We start from the raw sequence: 18,690 nt of genomic DNA, 5'->3' as shown, positions 1-18,690 counted from the left end.
CATGGCGTGTCAGGCCCCAATATGGCGTGACAAGCCTCGGGGCTTGTGACGCCATATGCAGCAGGTCTTAAGATTGCCCTAGATGCGATTTTCATTTCCGGGTTCAGATTCTAAAGTTTGAAGTCCACTTTAGCGGTCAACGCGGGCGCGGACATTGTTTATGATGGCAGTTTAAGATGGGCAAGGTAAGATAATCATTTCAGTATCTTTGAATTGAACTGACATTTTTTGTTTGTCGAAGAGTGGCCTAAGTTAGTCAGTCAGGCTACTGAAAATTAGGCTTCTTCTTAACTAACTAATAACTTTATATTATCATAGTTGCCGTTAGTAGTTTATAGTTAGTGCGTTTTGAGAAAAGCACCACTTATGTAAACTGGCCTTAAGAAATTAACAAAAACGCTATATTTCATGTCATCTCGGTTCATCTCTGTAAATTGTGTCATCTCGAACTCGGTAATAAGTAGGACCTAGTTTGCGGTCATCCTTATTATTACCGAGATGATGTATTTTACCGAGATGAACCGAGATCAACCGAGATGAAATTGAATATGACATATTTATCTATTCCTTATCGATTGTTACCATTGAAATCATATTATATCAGTAATAAATGCCTGCTGGAGTCATATATTATTACATATTTTGTCGGTTATTTGTGTAGAAAAATAACTTAACTCCACCGAGATAAGATCGTCGATCAATCAAATTCAATGACATTTTATTGCTAACCGAGTTTACGTATTTGAAGTCAAAATTTTTTTAAATAAAACAACATGTAAAATATGACTCTAGAAGGTATTTATTACTGATATAACATGATTTCAAGTGTTAAAATCGATAAGAAATAAATAAATATGCTATATTTCATTTCATCTCGGTTCATCTCGGTAAAATACGTCATCTCGGTAATAAGGATGACCCCTAGTTTGTGTAGTAGGAGCGTGACTAGTGCAGCCGCAACAGAGGTCATTGGTAAAAATGGCCACGCTCCGATAGATAGATCGAATTTATCAAAGGTTAAAACTCACGAAGATTACCGCGCTACAGCTGTAACGCTTGTCATACCAGGCTTAAGAAAGAAACAACTGTGTCACATTTGCCTCACATTTTTATTTCATAAAAAAAAAGCACGATCCCGAAGACGCGTAGGGCCGCGGAATTCCGCGTGTAGCGGAGATACGAGGGTAAATTCCTTTTTTTTTAAATGTCTATCCTACGTTTCTATGAACAGATTTGCAGTTTAGTAAGGATGGCTGTATCGATGTGGTGGTACGCGGTGTCGACGGTTGTCGCGTCCACGGCGGTCGTTCTCAACTTACCCTCCAGTTGGTTCCTCCCGACGGAAAAAGCCGACCTCTCCTACTTAAAACGAGGAACTTTGCAGACGACTGACGCCGAAAAGAAGAGTTTTCCGGTGAGTTTCGAATAATCCGAAAGTATTTTTTTTCTTGAATAGAATTTTGTTTATTTTACTATTGATAGTGCGGATCCACGTCCACAGTGTTGTGAGTAAGGGTTAACTATGAGTTTCATTTTCCGAGTCAAATCCCAACTGACAGTTGCGGAACTGGGTCCTGATCGGTTCCACAAGAAGTGCGCGTTTTCAATTATGAAATTTACCTTTTGGTGTAAAAAGAATCCCTGAACCCAATTGCCACAAAAATGGGAGGTTATATTTGACTCAATTTTACCAATCACTTGTACTTTCACAGTCAAACGGAGTTATTACTTTAACTAAACAGTCAAAATGAGCTTTAACTCTACTGTTAACCCTTTCCGTGCTGACTAATTAATACCCTATAGTGCTTGAGAAAATGTGAAAATCTGGGAAAATTCCACCCTAGTGAGTTGAACAACAGGAATACCACTATAGTGCGTCTACACCGCGGCGCGGTGTATCGTTAGTTACTAGTATTTCACTATGTTTTTGACAGGTGCTGCCATCTTTCAAGAGAGATAATTACTAATCAAATCAATACACCGCAGTGCAGTGTACTAGCAAAATCCATCACTGATTTATACACCGCACTGCGGTGTAGACGCACTGAAAGGGTTAAGGGTACCAGTGCACCAGCTATCCCGTCAGATGGCGCCACTGTATAGCAGATACCAGGATAGAAATGAATTCATTTGATGGTAATAGTTTAGGGGAATGAGAAGTTTCAATTTTTCTTTTAAGGCGAGCGACTTGTGGAAAGATAATGGTGCGGTGATCATGGCAGTGAGGAGGGTCGGATGATCTTTGTGCAGAGAGGTATTCAAATGAAAAAGAAGTATTTTTTTTCCTACCTGAGAATGAACCGGGTGACCACGATTCTGAAAAACGGGGATCTGATATCTTTTGGGAAAAACGCGAGGAATTTGATAAAACACTGGGAACTGCTGTTTCGTGGGCTTCCCTGCGAATTGTGTTTTATGGTCTCCGAGCCTGTCGTCATCAGAACTTCACAACTTGAAAATCGTATAATTAAATAGATAAACAATATAAACGTTATATATTATACCAAACTATAGACTTAGTACCTTTGGTGGAAGATCATTCACGTTTAAGGCTTCCACGTGATATTTACTAATGCGAATCTTTTATTTATCATTCGGAGATTCCTTAAAATATTGAGGAATTGGAAAAAGGTTATCAAACGAAAATAATCATTACCAATCATCTACATAATTTCAAAATTTTTTCTCACATACAGAATATAATACTATTCATGTATAGGCGAAGGTGACAATGTACCGTAATGATTTCTGACCACTGGTCTAAAGAAAGTAACCTTCTGAAGCACAGTCGATCTAGTCTTAAGAACATCCTCAGTGCTGTAATTTAGAAAAAAAATTGTTTCAAATATCAGGAATCTAATTGGTTTACTTGTTCAATTAATTGGTATCGTGCTGATTGGTCGAAAGGCTATGGATCCTTAGTAACTTCATCGTTTTAAGCATCGATTAACCATACATAGATAGAATGAATTTCATCGATGTTTTTAATTTCATCTTCATTTGTTTGCGCTTTCCGCAAATGACATTTTAATTCAATCATTGAGTATTCAGTTGCGAAGTTCTGTAGTGTTCCGATGATTCGAGTTAAGCCGTAAAACAGTTTGTGTATAATCAATACTATGTAACACGACACATCTGACATCAACGCACGTTCTCATATTCGAGAAGTTTGAATCGGTCAGTTTATGAGTTTTCAAAAGAAATGTGCGCTTTGAATAGAAGTCGAACGGTGGTTGGTTGACATAGCCATCTTGTCACGCCCCGCAATTTAAGATGACTTGATATATTACGCTTGCTAACTAGCTTTATCTTCGGGGATCAGATAGCCGTCATCATAAAAAATTCTGTTGTTTAAGTATGACAATAAAAATGGCGATAGTGGTCTTAATAGATCCCCGAAAAGTAGATGTTTTAGGATCGCATCTATATCGGCATGGTTAGTAGGCCTACACCCCAAACAGCTAACTAAGTTGGTACAAATATTTTCCAGCTACCCGGTATTTATCGTGGGTCCGCGATAATGCTGGGTTCGTGCCAGCCGGTACGATGAAAAAAATCGGAAGTAATTCTTTCTTACTTCGCGGGGTCGGAGATTTAGCCTTAGCTAGAAAAAATTGTTTTTTACCGTACCAATACGTTTCTATCTCCTTTGACACCGTACAAAAGGCACTAGGAACTTGGTTGTGGGAGAAAAAAATCGCGTTATGAAATTGCCGGGATATGGGAACGGCAGGTGGCGTTACCGTACGCAGCATGTTTATGCATATATCGGCGGGTTACGGGAACACGAACCCACTTCCCATGGCATGTTCCAGTTGTTAGTTAAGATTTGCACCCCGAGTTAAAACATTGAAAATGAACTAACCTTCGTGTATATATATATATATATATATATATATATATATATATATACATACATATATATATATATATACGAAGGTTAGTTCATTTTCAATGTTATATATATATATGTGTCAAAAAGCTGATGCTGGGACAAGGACAAGGTGTAAAGATCAGTGTTTTTCTGCATGGCTAGGGTTTCGAGAGTGTTGGGTTCCCGTGCTACCGATAATAAAAACAGAATCACTCGATGTGAATATTAGATTTCCTCATCGATTCACGATGAGTATCGATCGAGCTGATATTGTGGAAATTGGAATCTGAAGATGAAACAGGTGACTAATTTTGAAAACAGGAGCTGAAATTGTTTGCAACGGTTTATTGTTTCATGGTGGCCTTAAATATCGTATATCCTTAGGCTAAAAAAAATTTGATACCTTGTTTCTCCGCTCTGCTGAGCTTAAATGTTCACCCGGCCGGCCGCCTATCTACCCTATACATTACTTTTTTTAAAATCGTGATCAATTTTACCATAACAGACCCGGCCGCTATAGAAATGAACTGTTTACAAATTTTATCATATTTTACAAAAATGACCCGGCCGCTGCGGAGAAACAAGGTATCATTTTTGTTTAGCCTTATACGTATATTTTGTATTTCTTATTTTTACCGGTTAAGCATCAGTCCTTTTAACTCTGCATGAAATTATTTACCCAAATTTCCTTTTACGTATATAATTCACATGAGGCGTTTTGATTTGTGGTCTTCATTACCAGCACATACAATTTCGGCGGATAGGTTATTTTCAATCAAACGAATTTCCGTGTCTAAAAGAGGACAATCGAATTATCACAACTGAGAAACTTTTCTCGACTTTTGAAATTTATCACGCATGTCATTATCGTTAAGCATGACGAGAGAAATCCCACGATAACGAAGCCAAGTTTGAAAAATTCTATATCAGAATGATTGTATTTGAGGAGCGACGTTTTGTCTAACAACTGTTAGGCATCATCAGGCGTACAACTGTTAGCCATCATCAGGCGTACAACTGTTAGCCATCATCAGGCGTACTGCGCGTATGATCCCGATCTGATCTCGTAAGAGTACGCCTGATGATGGCTAACAGTTGTACGCCTGATGATGGCTAACAGTTGTACGCCTGATGATGGCTAACAGTTGTACGCCTGATGATGGCTAACAGTTGTACGCCTGATGATGGCTAACAGTTGTACGCCTGATGATGGCTAACAGTTGTACGCCTGATGATGGCTAACAGTTGTACGCTTGATGATGGCTAACAGTTGTACGCTTGATGATGGCTAACAGTTGTACGCCTGATGATGGCTAACAGTTGTACGCCTGATGATGGCTAACAGTTGTACGCCTGATGATGGCTAACAGTTGTACGCCTGATAATGGCTAACAGTTGTACGCCTGATGATGGCTAACAGTTGTACGCCTGATGATGGCTAACAGTTGTACGCCTGATGATGGCTAACAGTTGTACGCCTGATGATGGCTAACAGTTGTACGCCTGATGATGGCTAACAGTTGTACGCCTGATGATGGCTAACAGTTGTACGCCTGATGATGGCTAACAGTTGTACGCCTGATGATGGCTAACAGTTGTACGCCTGATGATGGCTAACAGTTGTAAGCCTGATGATTAGATTTAAACGGTTTTGGGTTTATCTAAACTCCATCGACAGAGAAATCAAAATGGTCTAATAATGAATTCCAGTAAAAAAGACATGTATCATATAGTTGTTATCAAGGAAGTTCGATGACAGTAGTTTCACAAATTTCACAAACAACACATCGAAATAATACGTATGACGATTACCCTCGTTCGCCGACTAGGGTGTAAAGTACGTTACTTGATTTCTTCATGGAGTTCCTTTATAACGGTTTCATCATTAAGGACTAACCGTTTCGACCCTTTGTGGCCAAAAATGAATGCCAGTTTCCCGGCCCTAGCTCATGGACTGGAAAATTGCCTACATACGTTAGTACAGCTAAATCGATTCTTCGCTGATCCCAAAACATCGAATATCAGTTTCAATCAATTTGGCGCTGTGCAATCACTAGAGTGATTTCGATTCGAATTTGAAACGTATAAAATATCGTATGTTTATGCGTTTTAGTCATTCGCCGACTGCTGTGACTTGAGAAAACGCTATATTTTCATTTCGTTAAGTTGAATTCGTTGGAAGAACCGACTGAGGTAAGTGATCATGTTACACGAAAAAACAAAAACCGATTTTGTTGAGCGTCAACGTTTGATGAATTTCTCCTTAAAGGCCTAACAAAACAGATACCTTTCAGTCACTTCAATTCGATCTAATGTTGGGATACGATATTTACCAAATTGATCGTGACTTTTATTCTTGCTGTTACGAACTGATGTGACTATCTTTATGAAACTGCCCGAACTGCTGCACACCCGCTATTGCTGCTATTTAATATATTATCAGGACCCAGTTCCACAGTTGTGAGTTAGAGTTAACTCTGAGTTAAAGTTAGTTCATTTTCAACGTTTTAACCCAGGGTCAAATCTGAACTCAGAACTGTGGAACTGGACCCGGTTGTTTTCGTTTGCTAGAGCTGGTACATTATCTGCTGAAAGGGTTATTCTCTGATAGCTTATGATATAAAACTGCCGAATGATCAGGACCTATTTATTTCAAATTTTAGTTTGTGAATATGTTTGCTTACGTGATGACTCGGGTATGCGCTGTTGTTGTGATTGTGGTCGGTGTCGTATCAGTGGTAGATGCGGGTGAGTAATGAACGAATTCATTGCTTGGTGAATTATCATTATCATATACTTGTATCCCGACACGAATGACCATTACGATTACGATTACGATTACGATTTTATTTACACTCCAACCATTTCCATTGTATATGGAGGAAAACTATTACACGTGTATATGTATATATATATATATATATATATATATATATATATATATATATATATATATATATATATATATATATATATATATATATATATATATATATATATATATATATATATATATATATATATATATATATATATATATATATATATATATACATATATATATATATATATACATCAACTATTTACAATACTATATATACTATTGGAGGGATCTATATACATCTAAGCCGGTCTTAATGAATTTAGCTAATTGGACCGTTGGGTTTTTCAGAATATCAAGGGTGATTGTGACCTGTACGCCCATTTGGGCTTGGAACTAATTCATATGTTATATATTAATCTAATTATATGTGTATGCCGCACATAAATAAATAGATCTGCGTGTAAATTGCACACGCGTTTTTTTTTCTGAACAATTGACATGACCGATATCGATTGACATCTCTCGTCGTCGCAATCACCGTTGGGGTTTAACTTATCTCTTCACTATGAATGTGTAAGATAATGGTTTCACTTCATAATTCCGTTTAAATGTTCATGTTTTATAGGTTTTATAGGTTTTTATTAGGATTTCCAGGTTGCACGTCAAAGGGGTTTCCGTGTATCTATAGTGCCGAGTGTTGCAGTGGCAAATGTAAAGGAAGTTGTTCCTAATTGTCGATGATAATGGCTTCTAATCGGATTTACTTCTTGCGGTTTTGGGAAATATCCGGTTACGAATCAGAATCCTAAGTCAGACGGACTGACTAGGTGGGAAAAAACCCGAATTGAATTTATATTTGTAACTCAGTCATGTTTTGCTTCGTAATTCAATAAAACTGCGGTTATAGATAAAATAAATCAATGATCGGGTTGTTAGTTACTGTTAATGATTTGTGTGTGATGCTTTTCGAGTGATCAGCAGAGGATCGCCGCTCCATTCGTTGAGAGGAACACCAATCGTAGATTCCGGTTCTGCTATGAAACCATGATAACGATCGCTTATGTACCAAATGTAACCTAAACAAAATTGGTGACGAATTCCATTATGTTTTGCAATATAATTACTTTTCGAATTTGCGAAATGTGTATATACCCGAATTTTTCACAGTAAACCCAACTACCAACAAATTTAGGAAATTATTCAATACAAATGATAGAAATGTGATAAGAGAACTTGCAGTTTATGTTAAAATATTAAGCAGAAATATGTAAACTTTTATTCCTATGTATATTACTGTTTTAGTGAGTATTGAGGATTTTGATAGTTAAAACATACGAATGGAGGACGAAGGTGGCCCAATAGATTGACGGGTACATTTAATGTCTCTAACATGGTTACCGGCAGCATTTTCGAGTTTTTGATTGAAGATATCTTCTTTTTATTAAATCTTAAAATAGGGATTGTCCCTGTTATTTATTTGGTTGGTAAATTTCGTTTGATTTTTCGATTGAGCGTCCCTAACAAACCAAACACACCTGCCCGGAGCGAAACAGGGGGTTCGATTTTGAAATCGGAAATCGAAGTACAGATATAGTCGTGTGATCGGCGGTCGAGATAACAGAATATTTTTAAATCGAAGTAGATAATTGGAAATTGCGGTTCCGGTTCATTCAAACAATCTTCCATTCAGTCTGAACCGGCAAGCGACTGATTGAAGATATGTTAATGCTGTTCTTTAATACGAACACTGAGGAAGAGCAGTTTCACATATATGAATAGAATCACAATCCAAACGAGATATTTTATGGAAAGCCAGCATCTCAGGCTGCTGACATAGGATCCATATTCTAATCACAATCTTTTTCGTTTAGGTATTTCGATTTTTCGGCTTCGAGATTGTACTACTTATAAATTACTCTTTATTTGTGACTCTTAAGTTTTACCTGCCCACACTCGCTATCAAAGTTTATTAGCTGAATGACCAGAGTTTCTTCTGGACCAGCTAACAACGGTGTCAAGAAACTACTTAGTCTCCGAACGTCCCTACTGCCGTTTATCATTTATTATTATTATTATTATTATTATTATTATTATTATTATTATTATTGTTATTATTATTTTATTATTATTATTATTATTGTTATTATTATTATCATTATTATTATTGTTAGTATTATTATTAATGTTATTATTATTATTATCATTATTATTATTATTATTATTAGTATTATTATTATTATTATTATTATTATTATTATTATTATTATCATTATTATTATTATTATTATTATTATTATTATTTTTTCTTTTTTTATTATTATTATCATACTTATTGTTATTTTATTGCAGGAAGCTCTCGAGCTGTCCTCTCTGAAAGACGACCTCGATTCCCGTCGTGTCCGGCTGTGCGCTGTTGTACACGAACCGAAAGGTGTCGAGCAATTCAGGAAGTTTTTCAAAGGCGACGTTTATCTCGATGGAAAGGTAGCGTATTCGTCGGTGCTCACTGTTTGCCATCCTCCCCCGGCAGGGATTCGAACCTGATGGCATCGAGATTGCCACGGCACGAAACCCTGCCATAATCGACCGTGTGCGCAGATACATGCACAGTTCAGATGATGTGATTTTTAGCCAATCAGAAATCCCGTTTTATTTTAGCCCGGGTTTTCCCATTTATAGTTCTTCCTTGAAACGATTATACAACGAGCAATCTGATTGGTGCCGCCAGTTTTCGTTCGGAAAGCTGCGCATGTACCTGCGCACCCGGTCTACTGTGGCAGGGGTTCGTGCCGTGGCTGAGTGTAGCGATGCCATCAGGTTCGAGTCCCTGCAGAGGGAGGATGACTGTTTGCCCGTGCGTGGAATTCGTTTTTTAGACCACGTTTCTAAATGTTCAATTTGCTTATCGGCAAAGTCGTAGATATTTCAATCGACGAGTTGAGAATCGGCTGGATCTCGGCGTTGCGTCTGTAGATATTTCTCTGAACTGAAAATCAGGCAATTCGGTCAACAACGTTTGGTCGTCAATATTTCAAGGAGTTGACAATCAGGGAAGTATGTAGCGTTGGGTCTGTTGTCTATTTCATCGAGTTAGAAATCGGAGAGAACTATCTCGTTACACGTAACCAGTAACTGGACTGCGGTTTAATTTCACTAACCACTTGGTCCTAGGGCCATTCGACTATGCGATGGACGTAGTTGCTAGTTTATTCGGTGCATTTTTGTCGATGCTGTCGATGAAGATTAATTCTGGTGATTTTTTTTAATTTCCAGCGCCATTTTTACGGCCCTAAAGAACGCTGGATGCCGCTGCTGGGTTTATTCAGATTAGCTTCGTTGCGCAACGCCCTGCGTGTTTTGTTGAAAGGAGTCGACGGCAATTTCAAAGGCGAAGGACGTCTTTTGGGAGGTGAGCGGTAGCGCTACTAGATAGTATTCTAAGCGTTAACGAAAACGTCCTCGCATTTTTCTCAACCCATAAAACCGGGCTTAAGTTTACCATTCATCCATAGGGATATCTTTGATACCAATTCTATAAAACCGGGCTTAAGTTTACCATTTATCCATAGGGATATCTTTGATACCAATTCTATAAAACCAGGCTTAAGTTTACCATTTATCTATAGGGATATCTTTAATACCCATTCAATAAAACCGGGTTAAGGTAAACGATGTTTAGTTTCGGTTGGACAGTGAGAATTTTGGACAGATGATTCGCAGTTTTGTGCGTCTCTCAAAATATGAAAACATCCAATTGTAGCTTAATCCATCCCAAATGTAAGTTCTCACGATTACGAATTCGGGGTTTTCCCCGGGTATAACTTGTATAGCCAGTTGATTGCCAGTGGGTGCCCAGTTCCACGAAAAAGTTTAAGCCTAAATCGGTTAAGTTTGAATTGTTGTCCTCATTGAAAACATGAAGTAACCAATGGTGATTACACCTTTGTAATGATAAACAAGTCTATAAATCTGGCTGAATTTTTTATGTATTTTGTCTCTGTTTAAGGTGTCTACGTCGTCGGATCCGGTGAACAGGGAGTTTTATTGCAACACTTCGAAATGGAATTCGGCGATAAAGTCAACTCTACCGACGTGATGGAAGCTGTCGGGAAGATTAAAAAACTCGATTAGTGAAAGAAAGACAATATTTACTTTAGTTACTGAATGAAACGTATTTTGTGCGGCGCGAAAAGCCAAAGCTATGCAACCCACTTTCTAAAATTCTAAGCTATCAACAAGGCCATCCCGAAATAATAGTCCGTTTGCCGTAACCCGACCGACCCGACTTCAAATGTACCGAGTTTAAAATGTAACTTTTTTGGGGGGGGGATTCATTGAAATAAATTTTACTGTTGATATTGTTTCCATGTAAAAAAGGTGATGAATTTGTTTTTTTGCCCTAAACTTTATGCCAAAAAAAATATTTCTACCTATCTACCGACTCATCCTGAAAACTTGAGTCGTTGTTGTGGCAAACAGACGATTTATTTTATTTTGGGATGGCCTAACGTATCTAACTCAAGGATCGTCGCTGTATATAGCGGCCTAACCTCTGTTCCGATTACTAGTCAACTGTTCCGCGATATTGACAGGTTCCTATTTCCTGTTTATGTAGTTGCGCGGCGCGTGTAAAACGTTTTTAACTCGGTACTCGATTCTAACTGCGGTTTAGTCCAGTAAAAATACGAAAGACCTAGACTAAGTTGCTACAGAAGGTTTCTTCGTTTTAAACAGTTCATATGATGGTTCTGATCATAAAATTCAAAATCCTTTAGATCCAAGGGTCCTAATTTTCATAAATTCAAAATGGCCGCCATGAAGTAACAATAACTTTTTTCTGGATGACTTTAGACCCCATAAATGTACTATCAACAGATAGAAACATGACCCCCATCTTTCAAGAAAAGATATTAGCTTTGTGATATGACGTCATTATCACGTATTTTTGACGTCATACCACCTGAAATATTATTTTGTATTCGACGGCGCGTGTAAAACGTTTAAACTCGGTACTGGATACCGTCGATTCTAACGAGCTGTTAACGAGCGCGTGCGAGCGCTTTATGACGGATTCGGGCTCAAATTCTCTCACGCGAGAACAGTTCGGATCCTGAGAACGTTGCGCTCTACGCGTTCTGTTGCGACAAAGTGTAGAATGTCGGTATCTCTCGTACCGTTCTCGCGTTTTACGCGCGACGCCGACGACAAGAACCTGTCCACCGTTCGTTGAGAGTCACGTGACACTGCTACGGCTATACACACGTGATACCGCCGAAATCACGCCGATACCACGTGATAACCAATAAAACCCATAAAATGAATAAGTGTCTAAGTTTCATACAAATTTTATATGTTAGGCTAAAAAATGGGACCTTTTTTCTCCAAATCCGCCGGTAATTACATTTTATATAGTGCAATAGAATTTGTAATCGGTTCATTTCTATACCGTCGGGTATGACCCCCTTTAAAGAAATCCAAAAAGTAATTAATGTACGGGGTAGATAGGCGGCCGGCCGGGTCAACTTTTGATAAGCTCAGCATAAATTAGAAACTAGGTTTCAATTTTCTAGCCTTATTGTTATCTATAAAAGAGTGTAAGCTTTCAAATGTAAATGGCTTTGAAATCGTCGTAACGTGATTTTTATACCGAACGATTTGATTAATACTGTACCGGTGTAAATTTGTACGATAATTAAAGAGAAATGAGTAATTCTACGCATGAGTAATTCTACGCAAGTTGAAGCAGTCATTTGAATTCGGTGTTGGTGATGGGGTACAAAACTTAAAAAAACTATGCGCTCTATAGAGACCTCGGAACGAATCGACGAATCGTTGTTCATTTCGAGCGGAGAGAAAAATTAGACTGACGCCGACCGGAAGCAAATAGTCTGTTTCCGGTCGTCTGTGCCTGATGCCTAGCAACGCGTCGGAACCAGTCGCACTCGAGTCGGAACCAGTCTCACTCGTGGCGGAACCGCGTCTCGCTCGTTAATGTCGCGCGTGTAGGAAGTGAAATGTGCCGTCGAAACTAATCAAGACTCAATTAAAGATGTCGTCGTACTCTGATTACCTGCAGAAAACTGATCCAGTTCAGAGAAGTTCTCACGGGCCCCACTTCTATCAACCTAGCGCTGTCCTGTCCACACCTCCCAGACAAGCTAGACAGATATTCAACATTTTCCCAAAACATGTTCGCCCCCCCCCCCCTCCCAGACATTTTTATTTGAAATTGGTTTAGGTTGTCACGTCGGGCCATCAATAGACTGACATTCACCATTTTGTGAAAATGTGTTCGTCCAGACTGCGCCGTTGAAAAGGCGATCTTCTGAAGGGGTTGTGTAAAGGCGATCTTCTGAAGGGGTTGGGGCTACAGAAGCGCATTGACACTCTACATTTTTCTGACCGATTTTTTTGTAGTTCGTCCGTCATCAAGAAGGTTTTGCGCGACGCGTCGAACAGCGGTAGAAAGTTCCGCGTGATCGTCGTCGACGGACGGCCGAAATTCAAACAGCTGCGCAGATAAGTCCAACACGGCATCAACTGTCCGAGTACGTTCCCATCTCAACGCTGTCTCTTACGTGATGTCAGAAGTCAGTCAGTTTGACAGCGAAAAAAAGGCAATTATCTAAAGATAATTTTAGATAATTGCTCGTAGGTCACCCTAAGTGAAGGCAAGGCTCGAATCTCGACAATTCTAATTTGTGCGGTAGGATATTCGCGTTTCGAGTCGATGTGGGCGGCCTTGAATCTAAACAGTAAAAGCTAATTGACTATACGGATTTGATTTCAATAATTGAAGCAGCACTCTTCCGTTTATTGTTCACAGCCTTCAGGCTTAATGATAGGCACTCATTAATTATACCATATAACTTCGATATAACTAATCAATATTGTTATTGTACCTTGTGTAAACTATTGAGTAATCATTGGATACTCGGAGGTTAATAGATGATTTTAGGCTGAGATAAAACGAAAGCCTCTTTCTCCTAAATCGGGCTGGTCATTTTGAAACAAAAAATGCATTAAAACATTTGTAAGCGGTTCGTTTCTGCAGCTGTCGGGTCTGTTATTGTTAGCTTGATCGTGATTTTTTTTCAAGTAAGGTCAAGTAGGCGGCCGGCCGGGACGAGGTATCGATTCGTAGCGTTATCGTAATGAAACATATATCACAGCGTATCACATACACGTACCTCGATAACATGTATAGGGATGTGTTCGTATCGGTTAGGTATTAATTAACGGTTATCTAATTACGCCCAGACGCACCGACTAGTGTGTCCGGGGTTCAAATCGACAATCAATACATCTGTTTTAGTATTACGTACTATACGAACATATGAATCGTACGGTTACGTGTCCCGGTTTCGCCGCCTGTGATGTCTGTGTGTAGCCGGTCGAACGCAACAGTGACGCGCTTCCCGCCGCCCTATTATTAGATTCTCACTGGCCTGTGACCACGTGTTGGACGACCGGACAGCTGCGACTACCGCGACCCGGATTGTAGCTGGACTACGGCTGCTGTAACTGGTAGGTTTACTATAACGTTTCTTTTTCAATATTATATGTATATAGCCAAATCTGCTTGGTTCGGTTTGGTTTTTAATGCAGATTCTGGCGTAAGGCTAAACAAAAATGATACCTTGTTTCCCCGCATTTTTGTAAAATATATTAGAATTTGTAAACAGTTCATTTCTTTAGCGGCCGGGTCTGTTATGGTTAGCTTGATCATGATTTAGAGAAAAGTAATGTACAGGGTAGGTAGGCGGCCGGCCGGGTCAACTTTTAAGCTTAGCAGAAATGAGTTACTTACAAGGCATCGACGTTTTCTAGCCTAACCTGGACAATATTGACAGTCCTTTTTCATGAATATACAAGAAAATGACTTTTATTGCGGATTTTCCGTAAACCGAATGAATTTCGTTGGTCCCAAATGATCCCGAATTAACGCGGACTACTGTAACTAATAAGTGCGGGGGCACTCATCAAAAAGGAAGTTGCGCGACTAACGTATGTCGCTGTCGTATGATTCATCTGCGCGATAACTTTTTGATAGCCGGTTTTAGAGACGGGGTCTAATCCCACAATAGATTTAGCTAAAAATGAAAAGTTCTATAGCTAAATGGTTTACATTTCGAGCAGGGTTTCGGCTAAATACTAGGCGGGTATTAGCCATCATGAGGCGTATGAGTACAAAATGAAATGAACTGAATATCATTTCATTATAGAACGATTCATTTTTGGCTGAATCTATTGTTGAATTTCTCTATAGTTATTCATCAAGCCCGGATATTGTGTATCTTCTTGACTCCGGGTAATGCATGGAAAACCGTTATACGTGACCCGCGAAACTAAAATGTGGGGCATGGTTACTAAGACCAATAGACCAGCTTTAACACTTGGTGGAACACGCCGAATTGATACCCGACCCCGACAACAACTGACTATGGTTTTTGAACAGCGAATCAATCGTAATCCGCCTTTAAGTATTGCGCCTCGCAATGTCACGATTTGCATCAAGTGCCTTTAGAAAGTGAGGAACGGCAACATCAGCTATCCAACCAGATGAGCCACTCCCGGCAGGTGTGGTGAACTTGTAATAAGGGATACCAAATCAAAATAGCAAACAAAATCTACCAATCAAATCGATAATAGGTTATTCCCTATTTTAAGATAAAACTTCTGCGTTCATACATGGAGGTCGTGTGGAGTAACAACACATCGGATACGACCCTAACTGACAGGGAATTCGGTTTACAGTCAGGGCGACAGGGACTGATTCAGGGAGGGGGGTTCACGAGTTGCCCCCTCCCTTAAAGGATTCAGAAAAAATAGGGATCCACCTTTCCACCTATGAGGGTAATGTATACATATTGCATGAGCCGGGCGACCCAACTCTAGGAGCGCCATTTATTAACATGAGAATGCGTCTCAGAAATCCAAAACATTTGCGGACATATTATGCGACCCCCTCCCCCTCGGACCCGCCCGCGCTGTAGTACATGTACATTATATCGCTTGGGATTACATTCGAGGCGCAACAATTTGTTGTCAGCTGCGGTTGGTATTAGCGCGAGGAATCAGTGATTCGGTCGGCGCGCGCTTTTAGTTCCGGCCGCTGCACAGCGCGCGCGCGCGTAGAGACACACGCCTCACTCAGTCGGCAGGACGCGCGCGGGAAGCCGGTTCGACTCTACCACTACAAAACTACAGCTGGATTTAACTGTCATCGACCAACGGTTCTTTTTTACCGCGCAGAACAATCAACCGCAAAATCCCGAAGGTAGGCGCAAAAACACGTTATTTTTAACTTATCAACATCCGCGAGTTCGTTATTCCGAAAAAGAAAACAGCGATGAGACGTAATTTCATATCTTAAATCGATATAATTTCCTTTTCCACGGGATTTCGATGAGAAGAAAATCGTCGTGGCTTTGAATTTCAAATTTGCGATCACGTGATAAGAACGTTAGACCTGCAGACGAAAAAAACCCGTTGTATCAGCAGATTTTAAATACACGTGACATTCTTTTCCATCAAAATCTCGGTAGTGAAAAGAATTTTGTAAAAATATTCATATTTTCAACGGTCGTGATTTAGGCTAAACAAAAATGATACCTTGTTTCTCCGCAGCGGCCGGGTCATTTTTGTAAAATATGATAAAATTTATAAACAGTTCATTTCTATAGCGGCCGGGTCTGTTATGGTAAAATTGATCACGATTTTAAAAAAAGTAATGTATAGGGTAGATAGGCGGCCGGCCGGGTCAACATTTAAGCTCAATCAATTTTTTTAGCCTTACGGTTAACGGGCCCGACTTGAACACACCAGCAGACGGATAAACGTCAACTTTTCAAATTTTTCGTCATTCCTGTAATTGAAATTTATGATATTTCTTTAAATCTTAAAATAGGGATTGACTTTGTCGATTGGAAGATTTCGTATGATTTTGTTTTTTATTTGGTGTCTCTTATAAACCCACCACGCCTGTACCGGGAGCGAAACAGGTGGTTCGATTTTGAAATCGGCGAAATCGAAGTACAGATATAGTCAAATTTACAGAATATTCTTTTTTTCTGTTTAAATCGAGGTACATAATTAGGAAATGATAGATTTATGAATGTTTATATATTTGACGTTTGCAGTTCATCATAGCAAACACATCTTCAATCTATGGTAAATTTGAGGACATTTTCAAAACAATTAAAACGGATACTAGAATCGCGTGAGCACCACCACGCATTAGACTTTAAGATTTTTAAGGTGAATGATATTGCGTTAAATTATACGTTGATATTTCTGGCAGTATTTAGATATTATATGAAATCTGAATCATGTTACAATTGAATTCAAACTGCGGAACACGATTCAGAACGAACCTGGAACTTGTCTCTGTCCGCACGCACAGATTTAGTCCATTCAAGAATTTAGTATTCAGGACTCAGTTCCACAGTTGTGAGATTAAGAGTTAAGATTTGAATCGAGAGTTAACTCATCGAAAATGAACTGATTTCAACTCAGAGTTAACTCTAACTCATGACTGGGGAACTGGATCCTGGATCGGTCCAAATTTCGGAATTTCGGAACGGATCAATTTGTAACGGACTTTTCGCTAGCGTGGACGCTTGGTCCGTTCCGCTTTGGTACCGACTAGTTTTAGACCGTTCTAAATAACGTACTAGCTGTGGACTTCTCGCAACTCGCATCTTTTTGGACCGTGAAAACGTGTCCGACTATTTATATTGACTGTTTAGACGAGAAGATACACAATATCCGTGTATGATGACGACGAGAGAAATCCCACGATAACGAAGCCAAGATTTGAAAAATTCTATATCAGAATGGTTGTATTTGAGGAGCGAATGGTTGTATTTCAGTACGCCTGATGATGGCTAACAGTTGTACGCCTGATGATGGCTAACAGTTGTACGTCTGATGATGGCTAACAGTTGTTAGCCAAAACGTCGCTCCTCAAATACAATCATTCTGATATAGAATTTCTCAATCTTGGCTTCGTTATCGTGGGATTTCTCTCGTCATCATCATACACGGATATTGTGTATCTTCTCGTGATATTGACTGTGTTTCATGTGTCGCAAAGATATCTAAACAAGCGTCCGTGTTTTACGGTTATCTGGGTTGATCGGATCCGACTCGGGCGGAGTCTACCGTGTAGCGTGAACGCGCCTCTTGAAGTCGCCGGCGTTAGATACATATTCATCTATTTATCGCTCGATTTATTTCTAACTGATAAAAACTATAAGTGGTGCATTTTTAACGAACGGCGCGCGACCTGTGACACTAGAATTAAGGCGATTACTATGTATTAATACATCGTTCAGGCCGCTGCGCGTTGAAATCGCGAGCGCGAGTTCATTAAAATGCAAAATACTACGTTTTGAAATTAGTACCGGTTTAAGCATGTACTCTTGGGGTCGGTTTTATAGACTGGTATTAACTTTAACCCCGAGGGGCTGACTCATTTCATTTTCAGTCAAGTTAACCCCCGGGTTAAAGTTGATACCAGTCTATAAAATCGGGCCCTGGCTTTTGTATTTATGGTTATCTATACTCATATGTCTGCTAAGCGATGATTTGTATTATAAATCTAACCGACTGTTGTGTTTGTCATCTCGCCACCGAAACGAAATTCTATCGCATTTCATCAGAATATCGCCCTCTCTTTTATTGAGATATCCTACTGCACATTAGCGCTCCTGGCGGATCCTCACTTGCCACAAGTGTGGAATCCTCTACTTGTTGTATTAGCATATATTCGAGACGCCATTAAATGCAAGATCCGCAATAAGATGAAAAAAAAACTTTTAGGGAATCCGACGTTTCGACTTAAAATTCTAGGGCTATTTTTAAAATCTCATATATAATTGAATCGAAAAGTGCGATTCCCTTATTGGAAACGAGCAGAACAGATTTCTAGCACGTGGGGAAAATATACGGAATGAATCTATATCGCACTTTAGGCGGGCGGTAGAAT

General features: G+C 39.4%; 1 protein-coding gene across 1 annotated transcript; it reads left to right on the top strand.

The window, feature by feature from the left end:
- Positions 1-50: 50 nt before the first annotated feature.
- On the top strand, positions 51-12,438 carry LOC141909785 (peroxiredoxin-like 2A). The gene is made up of 6 exons (XM_074800399.1): positions 51-185; positions 1,232-1,414; positions 2,180-2,254; positions 9,048-9,182; positions 9,972-10,107; positions 10,705-12,438. The coding sequence occupies exons 1-6, from the start codon at positions 177-179 to the stop codon at positions 10,827-10,829; spliced, it is 663 nt and encodes a 220-aa protein (XP_074656500.1). The 5' UTR covers positions 51-176; the 3' UTR covers positions 10,830-12,438.
- The last annotated feature ends 6,252 nt before the right edge of the window (positions 12,439-18,690 follow it).

Source organism: Tubulanus polymorphus, chromosome 8 (genome assembly GCF_964204645.1).
Source record: "Tubulanus polymorphus chromosome 8, tnTubPoly1.2, whole genome shotgun sequence".
NCBI classification, from domain to species: Eukaryota; Metazoa; Nemertea; class Palaeonemertea; order Tubulaniformes; family Tubulanidae; genus Tubulanus; species Tubulanus polymorphus.
The sequence above is the reverse complement of the archived record's forward strand: the minus strand, read 5'-3'. Positions and strand labels throughout refer to the sequence as shown.